General features: G+C 37.3%; 1 protein-coding gene across 1 annotated transcript in view; it reads left to right on the plus strand.

The window, feature by feature from the left end:
* The window catches only part of LOC137657712 (protein Hook homolog 3-like), a 42,382-nt gene extending 20,634 nt beyond the window's left edge, over positions 1-21,748 (plus strand). The window contains exons 11-14 of the mRNA XM_068392138.1: positions 725-796; positions 994-1,118; positions 16,558-16,620; positions 20,351-21,748. Of these exons, the coding sequence (XP_068248239.1) occupies positions 725-796; positions 994-1,118; positions 16,558-16,576 (216 nt within the window). The 3' untranslated portion in view covers positions 16,577-16,620; positions 20,351-21,748. The remainder of the gene's footprint in view (positions 1-724; positions 797-993; positions 1,119-16,557; positions 16,621-20,350) is intronic.
* The last annotated feature ends 975 nt before the right edge of the window (positions 21,749-22,723 follow it).

Below are 22,723 nucleotides of genomic sequence, written 5' to 3' on the forward strand. Positions count from 1 at the left end.
TAGCGGGATGTTGAAATTGTCTTTTCCTCTTTGTCATGATGAAATTCTTGTTGAAACCAAGAAAAAAGACGTAAAAAAGAGTGAATGTTAGAGGTCAAACTCAAACGTGTACTTTCCCCGAGATTTGTGCTAGCGCTGAAGGCCGAAGGGTGTAATACTTCGTCTTGTGACTCATGGAATCTATACAGATGCCATTGTTCACAATTTTTTTTATATTAAAATGTTATAATTATAAAAATTTATGATAGAAGAAATTCTGCATTTTCTTGTAGGGATCAATGTTTTTGGCTTATTGAGTTAGTTTTACTAATTACCCTGTAACTGAAAGTAAGAGGAATTTTGATAAAATATTTTGTATACGCATTCTCCATTGCCATCCGAAGCTCAGTGAATTTTTTCAGGTTTTTGTTTTTCGTCTTATACCCCCATATATTGCCATACCGGCCGGGCCCCTTACGGTGGCTAAACTATTATAAAGTTTTCAAGTATAAATAATTAGGCAGTATTTACAGAATCCCCTATGAATTGAATTGAAATGTGATTGGGACTGCATACCTTGTTGTTTGTCATCAAAGATACTTGGTTTTACATATCTAATTATACTGAATGGTTGTATAATATTGGTTAACAAATTAAATGTGTATATTTTATACTATTGTCTGAGAGATCATTATTGTACACTGTGAAATGACAAAAAAAATTACATTATTATTTTCTTCCACAGAGGGAAACAGAAAAAACCAAGATGATTCGTGACATGGAAGAAAAACTCATCACCACTGCCTTCTATAATTTTGTAAGTGCTCTTTGAGTTTTTTCTTTGTTAATTTCTTTTCAATTGACAATATTTATGAATGAATAATGGTAAAATCTTTATCCATTTACTATAGGCTAATGTTCTTTGTAATGTAATTAGCTACTGGTGATAGGCTCACTTGAGGTATGTGAAAGATTGTTTGATATATGTTTACTACCAAGCAATTTGGAATGCAGGGTATGCAGATGCACCGTCAAATGATAAGCCAGCGTTTGTCTACAATGGATCAGGGTCAAACGTTCCTCACGCGACAGCGACAAGCTTCCACTCGTCGTGTTCCCATGAGCAATATGGGCAACAGGTTTGACTGAATTGTTTCATTTGTCAAATATTGCTACCTTACTGTATTTTTGTAGCATTTTGATACTGCCTACTGCATGTTTTGAACTAACAAGAGTATATTTTTCCTTGTATTGTAGAATTGCTATTATTGAAATTGCAGTACAGTTTTAGATTTTTAAGCAGACATGTGGTTAGGATTAGTTACCATGTTATGCTATTTTTAGAAGTATGGGGCTATTTAGTTTGTACTAGAAATCAAGGTTATGTAAAGTGTGCCTTATTTTTTAAGGGTTTACCATTATGTAAAGTTGGTGTACATATGTATTGTACAAGAATTTATAGAATTTATTGAATTTATTCCAAGCTATCATTAAAAGATTTTAATCATTTGGGTGGTTGACTTTGATCATGATACCAGTTGGAAGGAGCTTTGGTTTATAATGATTTTATAAAATATGTACTACTGTAGGAGATGATGAATGGAGAAGTATTGAATTAAAAGCACAAGACAGAGACGACTGGCGAAATCTAACCGAGGCCCTTTGCGTCAATAGGCGTAGGAGCAGATGATGATGATTTATTTTTCTAAGATTTAAGGAGATGAAAAATTGAGCTATTTATTTACGGAGAAAACTGTCAATTTTTTGTCATTACTGGGATGAATAATGAGTTTTTTTTATCATACTTATAAAAGTATTTAGATAATTTCTTTCATGTGTGAGAACTGAATTTATTCAAGTCACTTAATATGCAATATCCCTAGTGTATCAGATATTCTTGTGATCTGGAATGTGCATTTTGAAGTTATTGCTTTGGTTCTATACTTTGATTACTTTAGATTATTTATGTAAAGTAATAGTAAGATTACTAATATTATTATCCGTTCCTACATGTATATAAATCTTTCATTCTTAAAAATAGGGGAACATGTCTTAGCAGAGATGGATTTCTCTAACGATGTAGTTAACGACAGGTGGTGAGCACAGACGAGTACCCTTGCCCCACACCTGCTATTTGAAACTTATCACTTTTTCTTCTGCCACACCGAGTACAGTCGTACTGTAGGCTGTAACCAAAAGTTTTTATTATTTTTGCAGAAAGTGAATTTTGGTTTTTTCTGTTTGTTATGCACATGAAGATGATTTGTATTTGATGGGGAAAGGGTTGATATCGCAACCAGTTTATGGGTGAATCAGCTGCAGATCCACACTCTGTGCGTGTCTTGTAGAGGGCCATGATTGTTGGCAATCATCTGTGTGCTGAGTGTAGATAGTGGCCTCCTGTGCCGTGGCAGGCGTACACCTTGAAGAGGAGGAAGAGAGCCGAGTTTTCTTTGGTGTTTATTTTGGCTACGCCCAAGAAGATACCAAGGGAATCTTTCGCCTCTTTTATTATCTCATTGAGTGCGACTGCTACCCTACTTTTGGGCATACGCTCCTGGCTGTGGAGTGTCAGGAGGAAGGAAACCTTGGATCTACGTCAAGAGCTTTTCAGGTTTTGGTCAGGTGTTGAGTTCCCCCAACATGCATCACCCCTATTAAAGGTTGGAAGCTCTTCTCCCATTGCCAAGTAGAAAACTGCCAAAAAGTTTGACTTGAAGAAGTCTTGGGTTTCCTTAGTCTTTCAGGTAGGGCCATTATAACTTTGTTGAGGGAGTAGGTAGCGTAGGCTACCTCCCTCCCGGTGTCCCCAGTGTCAGTGTCTCCCAGTGACTAAAGATGTGGTAGCTGTTCCTCTAGTGTCAGTGATGTTCCCAGTGGTGATGCCCCAAGTGATTCCAAACCCCTAAATGGACGGTATATGCACATCCTTTGAGACCGATGCCAGTGTTGGCAGGAAAAGCTCTGGTATGAGTTGGTGCCATGCCTAAAGCGTGTGTTGCCCTGATGACGGGTATGAATCCCTGCGTCACCCGTGTCTGCCACTCTACCCCGGTTCCCGTCACCCCAATCCTTTTGCTGATAGTTCCAGGGCCTATAGGAAAATTGCACTCATTCTTGAGGTGACCTTGGCTTTGCCTATGGGGAAAACTTCTGTCGTTGATTGGCACTTTGATGCCCTTCAAGGGTCGAGGCCATCCCCAGCTTGTTTGGCCAGATGATCAGATCTCTGGATCAGAAAACTCACACTTCCAGCCAGGCAAACAAGATTTTGCTCCCACTTAAGGATACTATTTGTGCACCATTATGCCTCAATTGCTGAGGGGGTCATGAACTTATGAGTATATCCACATGTCCCTTGACGCCTTTATGGATGGTCTTGTGGTGACTGCTCTCGTAATTAAGTAGGCAGCCCAGCTCCCACAAGGGACAGGGTCACATTGTCTATGGTAACTTGTAGATGCAAGTCTGGAATTAGTGGTAGAATAACTGGCTCTTCATTTTTCTGCCTCCTCTCTTGGGGACAAAGTGGTGGAAGAATTACTCGTTGGATGTGACTTGTTGCTGGTAATCTACACTTCTGAGCCCCATTCTTTAGAATCTATAAAAGTATCTACCCATCCTCCCTAGACAAAGGGAAGAATGGTGGAATGTATACCAACCCATTGATCATAATCATCATCATCATCTACGCCTATTGACACAAAGGGCCTCAGTTAGATTTTACCAGTCGAGACGACCCATTGAGCTTTTAATTCAATACTTCTCCCCTCATCATCTCCTACTTAATGCTTCATAGTCCTCAGCCAAGTAGGCTTGGGTCTTCCAACTCTTCTAGTGCCTTTTGGAGTCCAGTTAAATGTTTGGTGAACTTATCTCTTTTGGGGAGTGTGAAGAGCATGCCCAAACCATCTCCATCTACCCCTCATCATGATTTCATCCACATATGGCACTCGACTAATTTCTCTTATACCCCCTGTAGTTTCGTTTCTAATCCTGTCCTGCCATTCAACTCCCAATATTCTTCTGAGGGCTTTGTTCTCAAGTCTTACTAAATCTGTTGAAGATTGTTTCATTGTCATACCATGACTCGCGTCCATATAGTAACAGATCTCACTAAATTGATATATAGCCTGATTTTTATATGTAATTTCAGGAGATTTGATTTCCAAATTTTACCTAACCTTGCCATTGTCTGATTTGCGTTTTTCAGTCTTTCACTAAACTCCAAATTCCAATGACCCTGTATTGATCTTAGTTCCTAAATACTTAAATGATTCTACCTCATTAATCCTTTGTCCTTTCAATGATATTTCATCTTTCATTGCGTATTCCTTTCTCATTATCTCCGTCTTTCTTTTATTTATCTCGAGTCCAACCTTGTGTGATATTTCATGCATTCTGGTAAGCAAGCATTACAAATCCTGTGGTGTTCTACTGATAAGGACAGCATCATCAGCATACTTTAGGTCATCTAGTCTAATCCTTCTCCACCCTCTCCAACTGTTCTACACATTACGAAATCCATGAGGAGGATAAACAACATAGGTGACAACACATTCCCTTGGAGTACTCTGCTATTCACTGGAAAGTCATTTGATAGGACTCCACTAACATTAACTTTGCACTTGCTGTGCTCATGAACAGACTTAATCAAATTTACTTATTTAAGATGAATTCCATAATAACGCAGGACTCGCCACAAAATTGGCCAGTGCACACTATAAAAGTTTTTTTTTTTTATAGTAGGCCTGGTATATTATTCTGGACTGGCATGCACTTCGGGGGAACAGTACCCCTGCGTTGACAACGTATCAATCATCTTGGACAGGCCAGCCCCTGTCAACCTATTCATCCCTATGATAGCAGGTAGGAAGTTGGTGGAGTCATCTCCTTTGCTCCTGTATGGGACCAGGCAACCTAACACATACAAGGAAAAAAAAAGAAGTAACCAGTTCAGTTCTAGGGGGACTACTGACCCCCAAAAGGGTTGCATTTACATAGTTACAAATAAATTTTTAAAAATGTAATTTGTACTTTTCCTAGCTATACAGTCAGCCCTTGCTCTTTTTGGGACTTGGGTAACAGAGACAGGCGCGAAGAGCGAAAATCCATGAATACTTGCTGCCCTAGGGTGGGATAACTCCTAAACCTACCAACTCACTGCCCATTGCTTACGCACAGTCAATTAACACACTTAAGTACTGCCTATTATTATTTTTACTTGGTTTCTATCACAGTATAAGTATTTTGTAATTCAATGAAAATATTGCAGTAACTGTAAAGTACATGTGCACATGTGCACACTACGTACTGGACATGGTATGGTTTCAGTACAGTACAGTATGTAACACTATAGTAGTCATTGGGACACATAACAAGAAAATACTGCTGTTCCTATCTAATATAACACTCACTGATATGGTAGTGTATATTACTGTAATATATGTTCAGTACTATCACTACAATACCGCTTAATTGTACTGTAAGTGTTCGCTGTTTTCATTCAGATGACTCGCACTGTTTGACAACTCCCCGAATACACCCTACATTTACATATTGTAGAGTACAGTACGTACATGTAGTAATTCATTTACAGTACTGTACAGTTGGTTAGTAAACAGTACTATACATTACTGTAATACTTTACTGTACAATATGTGTACAGTACAATGATACTGCATTTAAGATTAGCTAAGTACATATTTTATACAAAGACCTCTAACCATTTTCGTATGAACTTCTACGCAGCATTCTTGGAGCTTGAAGCAACTCCTGATGAGTCATATATTACGCAGTTTTTCAATATTAAACTTAGCCGGTGATCATATAGCTGTCAGCTCTGCTGCCCGACAGAAAAACCTAAGGACAAAATACGCCAGCGATCGCTATACAGGTGGGGGTGTACATCAACTGCGCCATCTGTCGAGCAGGTACTCAAGTACTCCATGTCAACACAGAACCAATTTTCTCTCTGTCGTGCCACTGGCAAGACCTACTAAATACGCTGTTACTAACTGGATTTGTTTTCACAACTATTTGGTGAAGTACACTATTCTAGTTTTGAGCTTTCGCTATGCAGGGGTTTTATCTTCATCTCAAAACTTGAACTCGTTTTGGATAGATTTAATTATGGTGACAAAGAGAGTATGGACTCTATTTCACTTTTAAATGGCCGACCCTTCCCTTAGACGGAAGTGTGTTTAGGTTTTTAGTAATTTTGCTTAACACGTTATAGATCTATATATTTTATATCTCTCCGCCTTTATTAGGCCTCTTCGATTAACTTTCCATTTATTATAAACATATAAAAATAAATTTTTATGTTTTGTTTATATGCGACCTTTCCTGATAGTAGGCGGTCCTAACTTGGAACCGAAGTTAATCAACGTTGAGCCCGTTATATCGTATTTAGCCTTTAAAGAATTTAAAACTTTTTAAATTTAATGTTTTATGAAAGAATTTCTTTGACAGTCTCGTACTGTTTTCAAAGATGAACTAACGTTTAGTTTTTTAGACTACGCAGTTGTTGACGTTCAGGACGTTCAACATGCGCTCTATCGTTACGATAGAGAGAGAGTGTATCACGGTTTCACTTTGCAGTAAGAGTAAATCGATTCTGACGTTTCGGTCATTCTTTCTTAGCTTAAATGGTTTAAATTCTAAATTAAAGGAACTTTTTATTTGGAAAACCTTTCAGTTTTTTTCCTTTACCCAAATAACATGTTTTGACGATATATAATTGGGCTCTTCTCTCAGGTGCGAAATCAAGAGAGAAAGAGAGAGAGAGATAGAGACGGAGGGAGAGAGAGGAGAAAAAACGTTCCGTTCAAGCGGGTAACGTTGTTCTCGTGTTACTCTCCTCCCCAGTCGCTGTACGGGGAAGAAGGTAAAACGTTTCTAGGGTTTTATTCTTGTCCCCAGGCTATGTGCGGTGAGAGATTGTAAACGTAGTTTATTTGAACTAGTGTTTAGTCTCTTTTCCAGCCACTGAATTCTTTATCTTTATATATGTTTTCTGTTTTTGCTAGTATTAATGAGCTGCATTATACGACTGTTTTCGCAATTACTACCTTTTAATGAAGGGTAGAATTGCGTGTTTCAGGTAGAAATCAGTAAAAGTTTCGATTTCAGTGAAATAAGTGCAAAACAGAAAATCGAAGTGATAAAGTGATATGCGCAAAGTGTTACAGTGTTGCGTCCGAGGGTTCGTCTGTTCGTGCCTGTCGTTCACCTAGTCCGGGACCTCTTGCAAGCTCCCAAGCCCAGGGGAGAAGTAATGTCGAACGACTTATGGGTTCGTCAGGCCTTGATCAACGAACAGACGTTTCCCTCCATGGTTTCGGGCGTATCTACCCAAGATCGCCCCACCCACACAAAGACGAGAGAGCCCATTTACTTCTCGTCTGCGGAAGAGGTTTCTCGTAAGAAACCATGGACCAAGGTCTCGCAGCTTATTAAGCGCAAGTCGGTCCCTTCCGCGCAAGTCCAACGGCCCAGTTGTAGCCACTGGGTCAGTTCGGATTCGCTGCAGTCTTCCGACGACTGCTCACCTCCTAAGAGAGGCAAAGCGGTACCGCAACAGGCAGTAACACCGTCTGTTGCCGCACCTGCTGCTGTAGACCCTAAGTGGTCTTTGCTACAGTCTCTGCAGACACAGTTAGCATCTTTTATGCAGGAGTATCGTGCGGAGAAGGTTGACGCTGCACCCGTTAGCCTACAACCAACCACGGTTGTGCGTACAGTAGACGCTGACGCTACCTGCTCCCGCACTCCGGCTGTGAGAGTTCCACCACCCATGCGCAGTGTACCCTGCCAGCCGCACGTTGACGTTCACAGACGCACGGAACCCTCCGTTGACGTTCGCGAGTTACAACAACAACCTAAGTTGTTTTGTTTTGACGCGGTGCGTCAACCTCCGCATTCTAGAGTTGTTTTGACTGCTCAGTATAGACAGTCAAAGCAGTCTCGAGTGAACACTGTATGTCCTCACGCACCTGTTGTGGTTGACAGTTCAGTTGTTGACAGTTCACAGACTGTCAAGCAGTTACATGACGTTGCCTTCTGGTCTGCTACTAATGCACCAGTGCTGTATGTCCTCACGCACCTGTTGTGGTTGACAGTTCAGTTTTTTGACAGTTCACAGACTGTCAAGCAGTTACATAACGTTGCCTTCTGGTCTGCTGCTAATGCACCAGTGAGACCCTCACTGAGATAACCTAGCTTTTCTCGGACAAGGTTCCTGTAGATGAGAAAGTGCTGTTCTCCCTCCTACTGATATTCCTTTGAGGACTCTGTCATTTGGAGAGGAGCCTTAAGCTGCTTAGCCTCCTATGGACTTTAATTAAATCATGATGATTTTTTAAGGATCTTCGTCCGGATCTTGTAACTGCTGCTCCTCGTTCGCCTAACGTCAGAACTTACACTAGGCCTAGCTACTTCGAAGCCGTTGTTGTTAAGCTAGTGCTCTCTCGCTCTCCTAGAGAGCGTTACGTTGGCTAGGCGACTGGTTTTTGCACCAGGAGGAGTTTTAGGGATACAGCCTTTGATTTCCCTTCTTTTAAACTGGCTTATAGAGCGAGAGTCTGATAGGACACGAGAGAAGTTCTCGGCTTGGGAGTTCATGCCTCTGCCCAGATAGACTTCTCAATTCTGGTAGACTCGCCCTGGCGCCTAGCCAGGAGACGCTCTAAGTTGTTTACAGGTCAACTTCTCAACTTTTGTCGAGCCTTTGAAGTTTTGCTGTACTATTATGTCACACATAACAAGGCTTCCAGGGATGGTAAATGGTTCCGCCTCAGTCGCTAACCCCGTCTGTTGCCACACCTGCTCCCGTAGACCCTAAATGGGCTTTGCTGCAAGACATGCAGTCCAAGCTTGTGTCCTTGATAGAGGACTTTAATACGGAGAAGAACCTTCTGGCCAACAACCTTCCAACCGGTTGGTTGTGCGCCCTGTTGACGCTGAGGTATCCTACTCGCGTCTGCCAGTTGAGGTGGTTCCTCCACCGATGCGACCCAGTGTGGGTTGCCAGTCGCACGTTGACGTTAAGCGACGCTCGGAGGTGGTTGTTGACGTTCAGTGTGTCACTAGGAAGACGTTCAACAACCAGCAGAGGTGACTTGTTGTGACGCAGTGCGTCAACCTCAGCAACCCGGTAGGGTGTTGACTGCACAACCCAGACAGTCTAGACAGTTTCGGGTTGACGCTGTACTTCCTCGCGCACCCATGGTTGTTGACAGTTCACAGACTGTGCAGCAGTGCCATGATATTGCGTCCGGCTCCGTCACGCATCCACCAGTGCGACCGGATTCAGCGAGTCAGACGTTGCCCACTCCGTTGCCGTTTCCTCATCAGTTTCGGATGAGGAACCCTCTGATGAGGACGTTGCTGAACAAGACGATCAACCCCCAGCCCTGCTATCCATCCAGAAGATGCTGAAGAAGGAACGCTGCCCAGTCAGGCTGTGGATGAGTCTGGTAGGGACACTGTCATCCGTGGATCAATTTGTGTCACTAGGAAGACTACACCTCCGTCCTCTTCTATACCATCTAGCTTTTCACTGGAAAAAGGACAAGACGCTAGAAGCAGTCTCGATCCCGGTTTCCGGAAAGATAAAGTCTGGTCTGACTTGGTGAAAGGACTATATCAACCTTAGAGAGGGTCTTCCCCTGACTGTTCAGACTCCCAACCACGTTCTCTTCTCGGACGCATCGGACGTAGGCTGGGGTGCGACATTAGACGGTAGGGAATGCTCGGGATTATGGAACTCGAGTCAAAGGACAATGCATTTCAACTGCAAGAAGCTACTGGCAGTACGTCTGACCTGGAAAAGCTTCAGGTCTCTCCTTCAAGGCAAAGTGGTGGAGGTGAACTCGGACAACACCACGGCTTTGGCGTACATCTCCAAGCAAGGAGGGACCTACTCTCTGACATGGTACGAGATCGCAAGGGACCTCCTCACCTGGTCAAAAGGTCTAGACATTTCACTAGTAACGAGGTTCATCCAAGGCAACTTGAATGTCATGGCAGATTGTCTCAGTCGGAAGGGACAAATAATTCCAACAGAATGGACCCTCCACAAGGATGTATGCAAGAGGCTTTTGGGCCACCTGGGGCCAGCCAACCATAGATCTCTTCGCAACCTCGATGACCAAGAGGCTCCCAATATTTTGCTCACCAATCCCGGACCCAGCAGCAGTTCATATAGATGCCTTTCTACTAGATTGGTCACATCTAGATCTATATGCATTCCCTCCGTTCAAGATTGTCAACAAGGTACTGCAGAAGTTCGCCTCTCACGAAGGGACAAGGTTGACGCTAGTTGCTTCCCTCTGGCCCGCGAGAGAATGGCTCACCGAGGTACTTCGATGGCTAGTAGACGTTCCCAGAACACTTCCCCTAAGGGTGGACCTTCTACGTCAGCCACGCGTAAAGAAGGTACACCAAGGCCTCCACGCTCTTCGTCTGACTGCCTTCAGACGATCGAAAGACTCTCGAGAGCTAGAGGCTTTTCGAAGGAGGCAACCAGAGCGATTGCTAGAGCAAGGAGAACATCCACCCTTAGAGTCTACCAATCGAAGTGGGAAATCTTCCGAAACTGGTGCAAGTCAGTATCCGTATCCTCGACCAGTACCTCTGTAACTCAAATAGCTGACTTTCTCTTATATCTGAGGAAAGAACGATCTCTTTCAGCTCCCACTATCAAGGGTTACAGAAGCATGTTGGCATCAGTCTTCCGTCACAGAGGCTTAGATCTTTCCAACAATAAAGATCTACAGGACCTCCTTAAGTCTTTTGAGACCACGAAGGAGCGTCGTTTGGTTACACCTGGTTGGAATTTAGACGTGGTACTAAGATTCCTTATGTCAGACAGGTTCGAACCGCTACAATCAGCCTCCCTGAAAGATCTCACCTTTAAGACTCTTTTCCTGATATGCTTAGCCACAGCTAAAAGAGTCAGTGAGATTCATACCTTCAGCAAGAACATCGGATTCTCATCCGAAACGGCTACATGTTCTACAACTTGGTTTTCTAGCCAAACACGAGCTGCCTTCTCGGCCTTGACCAATATCGTTCGATATTCCAAACTTATCGTATGGTTGGAAATGAACTAGAAAGAGTCTTATGTCCTGTAAGAGCTCTTAAGTTCTATTTAAAAACCTTTACGAGGCCCGTCTGAAGCTTTATGGTGTTCAGTTAAGAATCCATCTTTGCCTATGTCAAAGAATGCTTTATCCTATTTTATCAGACTGTTAATACGAGAAGCTCATTCCCATCTGAATGAGGAAGACCAAGCTTTGCTGAAGGTAAGGACACACGAAGTTAGAGCTGTCGCAACTTCCGTGGCCTTTAAACAAATTAGATCTCTGCAAAGTATATTCGACGCAACCTATTGGAAAAGCAAATCAGTGTTCGCGTCTTTTTATCTTAGAATGTCCAGTCTCTTTACGAGAACTGCTACACTCTGGGACCATTCGTAGCAACGAGTGCAGTAGTGGGTGAGGGCTCAACCACTACAATTCCCTAATTCCATAACTTTTTTTAATCTTTCTCTTGAAATGTTTTATTATTGTTTTTGGGTTGTCCGGAAGGCTAAGAAGCCTTTCGCATCCTACTTGATTTGGCGGGTGGTCAAAGTCATTTCTTGAGAAGCGCCTAGATTAGAGGTTTTGATGAGGTCCTTTAGTATGGGTTGCAACCCTTCATACTTCAGCTCCTAGGAGTCGCTCAGCATCCTATGAGGATCGCGAGGTTCAGTAAGGAAGACGTACTTAAAAAGGCAGAGTAATTGTTCAAGTCGACTTCCTTACCAGGTACTTATTTATTTTATGTTTGTTATTTTGAATAACTGCTAAAATGAAATACAAAATACTTAGCTCATAATAATGTCAACATGTAATGCTGGTCTCTACCCACCCCCCTGGGTGTGAATCAGCTATATGATCACCGGCTAAGTTTAATATTGAAAAATGTTATTTTCATTAGTAAAATAAATTTTTGAATATACTTACCCGGTGATCATATATTAAAGGACCCTCCCTTCCTCCCCAATAGAGACCCAGTGGGCCGAGGAGAAAATTGGTTCTGTGTTGACATGGAGTACTTGAGTACCTGCTCGACAGATGGCGCAGTTGATGTACACCCCCACCTGTATAGCGATCGCTGGCGTATTTTGTCCTTAGGTTTTTCTGTCGGGCAGCAGAGCTGACAGCTATATGATCACCGGGTAAGTATATTCAAAAATTTATTTTACTAATGAAAATAACATATTGTAGGGAATCACACATCTACAGTATATTACCTCATAAATATAAACAATGTCCATGAGTATGTTCTACTTTTTACAAATCCATCAGTTTTTTTTATGAAAACATGATTCTGCTAAAAAAAGAACGAAGTGGGAGATGTGCACGCAAGGAGAGAGAATGCAAGACTGAGGCCAAGTCAGCGTGAGATGGGATATTGTGCTGGGCGGAGAAGGAAGTGGCGCGAAGCGCGGGCTGTTTGAAATCGTTGCACCACGAGTATACTTCTCACGAACATGTGCTTTTTTATCTAATAAGTCATACAGTTCTCTGTGTCGCGAATGATTGATATCGCGAAGAATAGAGCGGTGAAAAGCGAGGGCAGATTGTACAAATCTGTGCCCTTCAAGATTAAACTTCCCACTTTAACCACCCCTCTCAGTCTTGAACTGAAGATCAAAACTAAAGAGCTTCCATCAGGTGAGGGCGCTGTGCTACACGCCTGTGCACACTACCTGTTGTTAAGTACCTTGTTAACAAATTTAATAGCCTTTCAAGCTCTGCTGAAGACATGTTCTCCTATTTTTAAGGTGTCAGGTTTATATAACTAAAAGAAATAAAAATTACTTTTAAAATTTGTTGTTGACATTATTTCAATGAAACAACCTGGGATTCTTGTGCCATTCATTATAAGAATGATAAGCTTTACTCCCCAAATAAAATTAATTCGCCGTGACGTAAGTAACACACTTTATTCTTGCTGGAAAGAGGTGGTAGTGAAATGAACTTGTAAGCAAACAGTATATTTTCCAAGCTGCTGTGTCCTCCATGAGTCTCTTGCATATTTTTATCTCATTTTACCCATTTTAACGACTTCAGTTACAGTGTATTACCTTTTAAATAAGATTAATGGGTATCCCCTATAAAGTTTCGATAACACTAGCAATACTTTGCATTCATATAATTTATTTAAAAAATTATCTTTTTTTTTTTTTTCTTAGTCTATCTCTTATAGTTTATTCTTTATATTATCTTTTATTTTTTTGTACTGGGCTGCTTTCCTTATTGAGGCCCTTGGGGTTACAGCTTTGTTTATAATGATAGTGATGTTCAAAATAATAATAATAATAATAATAATAATAATAATCATAGATATAATTAGACATTCATTTATGAAATATATAAGATTTAGGCAATACTAATTTTGTGGGAGAATTAATTTCTTTTAGACTTGAATGAGAATTAATACATTCAATAGTGTAAAGTATGTCAAATACAGAAGAGAATTCAAGGATAGGGGTCCCGGCCCAATAGATGAAAATTGGAGTATTTTATTGGGGAGAGGAAGTCTGAGATTTTTCTTCTAGGGTAGGTGACCTAATCCATTTCTTCCAGAGGAGTAGAATCTTTGCACATTTCAGATCCCAGTGAGAATATGTTTATCATAGATTCAAATTAGAACTAACAAATCACGTGAATATTATTAACTAAAGAATTAGCCAGCCTGAGAAGAGCCTCAATATGCTCTAAGGTATGGTGAAACTGATATTTATAGCTAATTAGCTAACTACAGAATTTATTTACATATCTTTTTCTAGTTCACAGTACATTACTTTAGCAGACCAAGTTTGTGATTTTATTAAAATCTTATCATTAATGCTGGTATCCTTAATATGATAAAGAGCTGTCACTGAATGTTAACGTTTGGGTAATCATGCTAGGATTAGTGGAATATGAAATTTTATTAGATTTTACTACATCTTTCATGTATCATTGAGGTTTTGGGTATTTTGAGTATTGTATATGATAAAATTATTTGCTAATATGTATTTTTCATATTGCATCACATGTACATTTAAATTGAATTAGTAATTAATAGTAATACCATTCTAGGTAAAATTCAGTGGTTTTGCATATATTTTGGCATCTTTGCATATGTCGTAATTTGCAAAATGTTGGATTAAAACTAAGAAAGAGCTATAAAAGGTTATATTTAATCTGAATATAAAGAATAATTGTAGTTAAGTAACTAAGATTACTGTTGCTGTATCCATTCATACTATTATTTTAATTGAAACTTATCATCTCCAAGATATGTATGAGAAGGTAAAGATTCTTTACTCTCTGAATTTTGACAACCCAGGTAGTATATTTGAAGCTGAATAAGACAAAAGTCAAATTAAATATTTCATAAGATGTAGTGACAAAACAATTGAACACAAACAATTTTTTTAATGGGATGAGTTGAGAGTTAGAGTAACGTTAACAAATGTTAGTTATTAAAGCTCTCAAGAAAACAAGATGCATAAATGTGTGACATGAGTATAGAGCTGTCAAAATTATCACTAACTCATATGGAACTGGGCTTAAGAGCAGGTGGTGAATTAAGTTTTTAATTCTTATAAACAATTAACTGAATTCACTACCACTTGTTCTCAAGACTTTTTTAGCCTTTTTCATACAGCTGGGATGGCAATAATAAAGTACATTAAAAGGGAGCGATTATAATGAACTGTCTTGTGCAGTGGAGAATCAGTGCATAAAATTCCCTTAACCTTTTAATTCCTGCTTTGATGGAAAATATCCTTCTGATTTATTTTAATTAGTTGTTCCTGTAGTACATGGGGTCGTATGGTCTTCAACTGTTATAATTTGTTTGGAATGACATAAGTAATTATGTTAATATAGTAAATTAATGTGATTCCATAGAAATAAGAAAAAATGTTATAACGTTTTAGTTCAATCGATTTTGATTGGTAAAGTTGCAATTTAGAAATCAGTGGTGTATTGCTAATGCATATTCCACTGACTACACCACAGATCTGTGTTGTGGTTAATAGTTTCTTTACTAAGTAATATGAAGTTAAAAGTAACTGCAGTAGATGTTGCATCATCTGCATGCTGTATTGCTTAATTTTAAAGTTCTGCAAAGACCTAAAACTACAAAATGTCTTGGAATATTATTATGTGGATCTGAGGACACCAAATTTATATTGATAGTCATTACAAGTTATGAAAATCAGGACTTAATTTATTATAGTTTATGTATAAGAGCTAAATCAAATGCAGTGCTTAATTAGTTTGAAAAAAGTTTCTTTTATCAATTATCAAATATGTCTTGAAAGTGTTCAATTGAAATGCAAAAGCGTATCATAAGTGCCTTATTTTTTCATTCATTTGTTTAACCTATTATTGATAGACTGGTGTCATATTGCTAGGTCACTCTTGTTATATTGCAAGATTTTATTAAAGATCATGACACTATTACACGCTTTTAGCTGACAATGGTGACGTTGAATATACTTTAGACCACATTAGTTTCAGATTTTATTTAAAACTTAATTAAATTTTTATTGGATGCTATATTACAAAGTTCTAACTTTAGAGGACAGTGAAATATTAGTTTTGCTTGGTAGCTTTTTTGGGAATTTATGAATTTCAGTTTGTATCAGTTGCTGATAGGTTTCATACATGAAAAGGCTTTTGACACCTTAAATATCTTTATTGTATGTATGTGGGGTGTTCACTAAGTAATGTTCATGTGGGCATGTAGCCAGTTTAATCCAACATAATTTGTTTTAACAGTAATATTTATATCATAAAAACTAACTTTCCTTTGAACTGGTCCTTGGTCGCTAGAATGATTCTTTGAAGAATTAATATAAAATACAGTGTACTAGGATTCATTAAAGTTAGCCTTTATTATTGAGTTAATTGTAAGGGATTCTTTTTACCAACTCATCTTTATTCCTCATGGATGTAAACATTGTACTGAAGTGCAGTACTGTATATATTTTACGATTAAAGAAAAAAAAATAAGAAAGAGCTTTACTTATATTGTAGTATTAAAATGTGGTCATGTAAGGTAAGTAATGTATTAAGGAAGTAATGGAGATGGTAGATGATCATGGTTATGTTTCCTGTCAATATCTGAAATTGACATAGTAACATATAGAAATGTTATTCAGTATCGTAGAAAGCACAAGAGTTCCATTTTCATTAATACTACTTGCTAATGAGTTTTAGATAAGTAAATTACTGCATGATGTTTGCATTTGAAAAAGTGTTTTGTAATATGGTACTGTTAATCATACACGAGTGAACAGTTTAGCGTGGCTTTTTAAAAGTTTGTAATTAACTCTCATTTTGATTTTTCATCCTTTTGTCTTCATTGTGGTCAGTTAGTTGATTATGCATGCAGTGTATGGATTGAAACTTTCCGATATGCAGATGACTAAATAAATGCCAAGTGTACATCTTGAAAGAATGCCAAGAATCAGAATGACTATGTTTTATTTAATAGTAACCTATTTCTGTATATGCATTTCAGTGAATTTTATGACTATTAACGACGTCGGTTGTTTGGTTCTCGAGATCCCCATCCCTGTGCATGGTTAGTAAATTGGCCTTACCAACTTGCCTGTACAGTTGGTGTTTTTTTCCATTAAATGTCTTAATATGTAGTATCCACATGTGTTTGTTGTTTCGTTTTGTACTTTATCATACAGAACTCAAGTTTTGTCCATGTAATTTATCTCTTGTAATAGAAAAAATTAATGAGCACTGAACTAGTCAGAAGGGTAATTAAAACTGGTAATGTGATGAAATGTCCTTTTTTTCTTGAACCTTGGTTTTTTTCCTGGATACTAACTTAAAATGCAATAGTGATCTAAATGCAGGTATTAGTATGTTCTTTTAATAAATGGATATTGATTAAAAACTTATGTCTTTTCTCTATTGTTCAAAGGATGAACTGGCACTTTAGATAGTCGACACTATTTATCACCATTTTTCATTCTGTTATTATTCCACTGGGCTTTCCCACTCTTAGTTCGGATGATGGGTGGCTTCCTGGAGGAGAATATAGATTTCTATGTAATGTAGGTAAAAGAGATAGTACTGTAGATGAATCCTGTGCTTTAAGTAGCTGGTGTGAGGTGGCACATGATTATGCAAATATCTCCTTCCACAATTCAATATCAACAATGATTACCACCGTTAATAATATTACATTGTATTAAGTGGTGTTACTATTTCCTGCTTGTGACCGTTAAGTCAACAATATTGGAACCTTGAGAAAAAATCCTGTTTCTTTTCTTTCATTCGGAAAAAAACTTATTTAACCAAGAATTTGAACAGCAAATTAGTTAGGTTTAGTAGTCTTCAAGACAAAAGGTTTACTATTTTTGCATTAATTTTATCTCAACAAAATAGCAAGACTTTCTTCCTATGATAAATTCTAAATTTTCCGTGAACTTAGGCGCCTTTATCTATCTCTTCAAGATTTGTTAGTTTTAATTAAGATTATATTTTCAAAGTTATCCCACATCACTGTTCATTGTTTGATTTTTGGTAAATTCAAAGAATATTACTTTACAGAATTACTTTTTATAGTTTAGATGAGTAGATTTCTATTAGCTACTAACATGCAAGTGATATTACATGACAGGTTCACATATTTTGATCATGCCGCATATAATTGCAGGCTTTTGCTTATTCAAATTATGATGATTCATTATTAATATTTTGTATCAGAGAGCTTTGTAGCTATTTCCTTGTATTTTGGAGAAAAGCTTTGTTAAGAAGTGCACAAATTAGTATAGCAGCATGCCCGTTTTGTATATACTTTACCTTATATGAAATTATTTTTTTATCAGCTTTGTAATGTGCAGAGATCATTTATTTTACATTACTCTATATATTAGTTGATCAAAGGATTAATTTAAAGAAAAAAACTACATACAGTAGTGCAGGACTGTAAATTACAGTACTGTATTTGGATTTGACTTTAATGCTGATCATACATATGCAGTTAGTATGATAATGGTCTTTGAACTAGAATACTTTACAATACTTTTCAGTTAGTAAAAGAATAGTAATAGAAAATAGAAATAAAATACTTTGTTATTTGGTAGCATTTAGACTGTATTGTTCACATTAAGACTATAGTATCAAAGCTGTCAGTAAGAAATTGAAGCACAGTAGTGATTTGATAACGTGGAAGTAGTGTTTGATAACCAGATCTCAAGGTTCATTAATTTTAGTTTGGGCTTAGTTATCCTGACCATTTTTTATCGTTATATAATAGTCATAATATTCAAATTAACCATTCATACCACAGAAATATTAATGTTTGCTTAATCTTGGGGAGATATGCCATACAAAGGTTGTATAAACACTGTTAGAAATCCCTTTTTGATTTATGTAGGTTTTTTACAACTATAATTGCCATGCTATTGAATATCAAATAATGTACTACAGAATATCATAAATACTCTAGGTGAATTTTGAATATGAGAGGAATAGTTTCAAACCAATCCCCTGGTAAATATGATTAGTTAGCTGTTTTGCATAGATCATATTTTTTCTATACCAATTTTACTTTGGTGGTATATTAGTATCTATAGATCAGCTTTTCACATTGACTGTTGTAAAGAAGGTTTTGACACATTTAGTGTGCAATGTTCTGAAATGGGTCATCTTTTTTATATTTTTCAATGTTTTTTCTCGTGAAAATTTCCTGCAGTTTGAAAATATATAAGCCTAAGTGCTAAAGCCACAGAAATACAATGCTAGTAATTGTGTTTTTAATTTTTGGCATTTTATATTTCTAAACCCCCTACCTAATACTGTACTGTATGTTAAGGGGAATTTTTTTTTTCAAGTCCAATAGTGATAAACAGTTCTTAAACTAGAGGAATTATAATTGTCATTGATATTGCTACATCAGGTTTTCCCTGAACAGTACAGGGTTAGATGTATTTTGGGTTTGCTTCTCTCTTTTTTATTTTTTCGTGATTTTCCTATAATTCCTGTCAAATCTGTTTTCATTTGTGCCCATTCTCTGTGATTTTCTTGACATTACCTACAAGTATATGCTTTGTTCTAATATTTTTATTATTATAGATTAATTAAACATGACCAGATTCAAATTGTCACTCTCAAAGGTCTCTATGCTCTGTTACAAATCTATCTACAATTAACTGGCTAATTAAATTTTCTAACTTACTATTCCTCTCCTCTTATTATAACATGTCCAAAATATTTTGATCTTTTGGATTGAATTCATGAATTAGGCAGCTTAGGCCTGGGATGCCATTCAGTACCCAGCTTTCAACTTGGGGTAAAACCCCGTAGCTACACTCCAAGGTAAAAGTTAAAAGAGGTTGGACAGCAAAAGTAAGAAAGAAAATCCTGACGGAGGTATGGTAGAAAGCTATACGTAAGTGAGTGCAGCTAGGGTGCCAGAGATGCTGTAAAGACCCTTGAGTAATGCCTGCCTAGGAATCTTTATTACTATCCAATTTGTGTTATATAGGTTACCCAGGATAGGAATGTTCCAGGAATCTCATGCAACAAAAACTGTAGTAAATAAATAGATTAGAAACTATTTATTTCAATGTTATCCTGGTATTGTGATAGTTTCCTGTAATCTACTTCACTACTTTAGGGGGGCAATGTCTGCAGTGTACCTCGTGTGGAACACTATAGGTATTCCTAAAGATTCTTTGCAGCAGTCCTCTAATCTCATACCTTCAATATCTTTCTTTAATCTTTTTACTTAAATTTTCATCCGTTCACACCACGTTCGTTCCATGTGACAGCCTGGTTTCTTACATTATTTCTCTAATTTTAATTTTCATTTAGCAGATAATAATATTAACTTTAATTTTAGTCTTGAGTTTTTTGCTAATTCGATATTTTATTCTCGAGTTTTTTAGTAACCCAGTATAAATCATCCTGTATTAAATGTGGAGGATTTTTTTTTTTTGTAATAACTATTAATTCATTGATCTTTTATTAAACTTACTAACATTCTTTGGTTGTGCTTTGTTGGCTTTCTTCAGTGCAATAGTATAGATGTGGCTTTAGCAGACATGTTTTATATTGAAACATTTAAAAAAAATTTTATGTATAAAAAATCTATAAGCAATTTAAACTGTACGTAAAGTGCAAGCATTTAACAATGAATGTAAGTGGAGGGTAGCTTATGTCAACACAAAACCAATATATATTATTTGACATATTCATAATCATAGTTAATATAGTAAAAAACTTTGGTGTGATAAAAGTAAAATTGTTGGGAACTTAATGTTCTAATGTTTTTTCTTGTACATCTTCAGGCACACTCCGTCCAGCAATCAGTATGATGACATGAGAATCAGCTGACTTCGTGATGTCTTTCATAGGCCTGAAAAAAATAATAAAACCATTTGAAGTTATATTTGATAAATGAAGTTAAGGTTCAGAGAATGTAAGTTACAAATTGAAGGATTTATTCACCCTCTCCCCCTCATCATTTTGTGGTCTTACATGGAGAAAGGTACATTAACTCAGTTGATCTGTACTTTCAAGGGTTACTAAATGTTGTTAAAATGTCTGGAAGTGGTATCTTTTAAGGAATTACTCTCCATAGGTATTTTAAGGTGGTTTAGGATTTTATGCATTATTTTAACCATAAAATGCAATACATTACATGATTTCCATTTTATTAATTGCACTTAAATATATAATTATTTTCTCTTTATTTAGAATAACATGAGGATCTGCTTAAAATCTGGAAACATACACCCATTTTTAGCTAATTGGCACTTGGTAGCATCAATGAGGCAGTGTTACTGCAGTTAAGGGAGGCACAAGGTATCACAATTGTTTTTATGGTGAGCTGGCTTTTGAAGCTTTACTTCAAACTTCTCTTTTTAGGCAGGCATATCATTATGGCAGAACTTCTTCATCCATTGTTTTGATTATTCTACATGGAATACAGTTTTTAAATTCAAGCAATTTTTTAACATGCTTGTGAATAATTTTTGTTTGGTAATCAAGAAAATTATTAGAAGAAATCATTATGATCTAGAGATGGCAACTGAGGGGTTTTTTGATCCTTGAGCTACGGAAAACAATAGTAGAAGCATCAACAAAATTTGTAACTGAAAATGTTTTTAATTTTATGTGAGCACAGTACCTTATTACACATGTGAATGGTTTTATGGTAAGCTAAATTTGGAAGTTTCTTTTTCTAAATATTTTTTTTAAACAAAATCAATTTTTGACATAACATTTCTAGTTCCCATCTAGTTGACAAACAAAATCAACTATTTGTTATAATGAAAGGTTTGATATTCATAATTGTATAATTAACAATTTTGATTTTTTGAGCAATAAGCAACAGTTAAATAAAATGAAATACTAGCTTTTATGTATCTGGGAGTAATAACTGCCATTTTATGAATAGCTAAACTTAAGGGCACTAAATTAGGAATATCAAACAACAAAAAGAAAAGTTGCCTGATTTTACCTTTTAGTTTTTATTATAAAGTTTTGTAATAAAACCTGTGTGTGTATACAAGGTCTTTTAAATTTTTTTTTCATTGTTTTTAGTTTTCGTCCAAAATGTTGCTCTGGCATAAAGGAGAGTTAATTCTGAGAGATGATTTTGCCTTGCTAGCTATAGTTTATCGTTATGAAGAGGGTAAAGTTTTATATGATAGCATTTCTTGAAATAAAGTATTTAAATTATATTGTTTTGTCTGATCCTTTCTCAAGAGGTTGGCAAGTAGGGTTAAATTACCATAGGTGGGGTAATTTTGTTTTCTGCTGCTAATGGATCCTACCCAGATTTAAGTGGTGAAGCCTAATGATGATTTATTTCTCTTAAAGCTTGGTTTAATACTGACATTTACGCTAATACAAAAACAAAATCCAATTTTATTTCCTTATAATATACTTAGGTCACTATTAACTTGTAGAGACAATAATCTTATATGTATTGGCAATAAACTCTGCGTGGGTATGCTGCAGATACATTGCCTTTTCAGTTTTGGGGTTAGTGATTTACCGGTCTCCAGATTGTAGTAGTTCTTATGCTTATAAGTGTTCCTTCAGTGAGCTGGAATGGCCATTGAATTTATTAACGAGGTAGTTAAAAACAGTCTTCACTTTAATTTTTGACCGCAACCAGTATTTATTCACTGTTGCGTCTTATCCAAGGGTATTTCATCTTTTTCTTATACCTTTAGTTTGAATAGTGATATTGGAGTAAGATTGCAAGTGTATATTAGACTTTTTTGGTTTTAATAAACTGGTAATATTCCCTTTGTTACCAAGTGTAAATTGTAGAGGAGCGAGGAGGCTAAGCTTTCCCCGGTTTTATTCTTGGCAAGCCCGTGAATTGCTGGAGAGACTGATACCACTTTACTTTCTTCTTCGATTTTGCTGAGGCTTCTGCATGTACAGTATGCTTCTGGCTTAGACATGGGTAATATGCTTCAGGAGCAGGATGAACTCGTATCTACATCAGAGCATCAGAGTATTTTAGGTTGTGTGAGATGATTGCTGCACTCCAACATTGGCTGGAAGCTTTTTCTTGCAGACCCCAAACAATGAGTGACCTAAGGAAGACTTCATTACTTTGGTCTTGCAGGTTGGCTCTCAATGTCTTTTGAAGGAGTATTTAGCTAAGGTTACTTCTCCTTGGTGAGCCCAGTGGTAACACC

This window comes from Palaemon carinicauda, chromosome 18 (assembly GCF_036898095.1).
Source record: "Palaemon carinicauda isolate YSFRI2023 chromosome 18, ASM3689809v2, whole genome shotgun sequence".
NCBI classification, from domain to species: domain Eukaryota; kingdom Metazoa; phylum Arthropoda; class Malacostraca; order Decapoda; family Palaemonidae; genus Palaemon; species Palaemon carinicauda.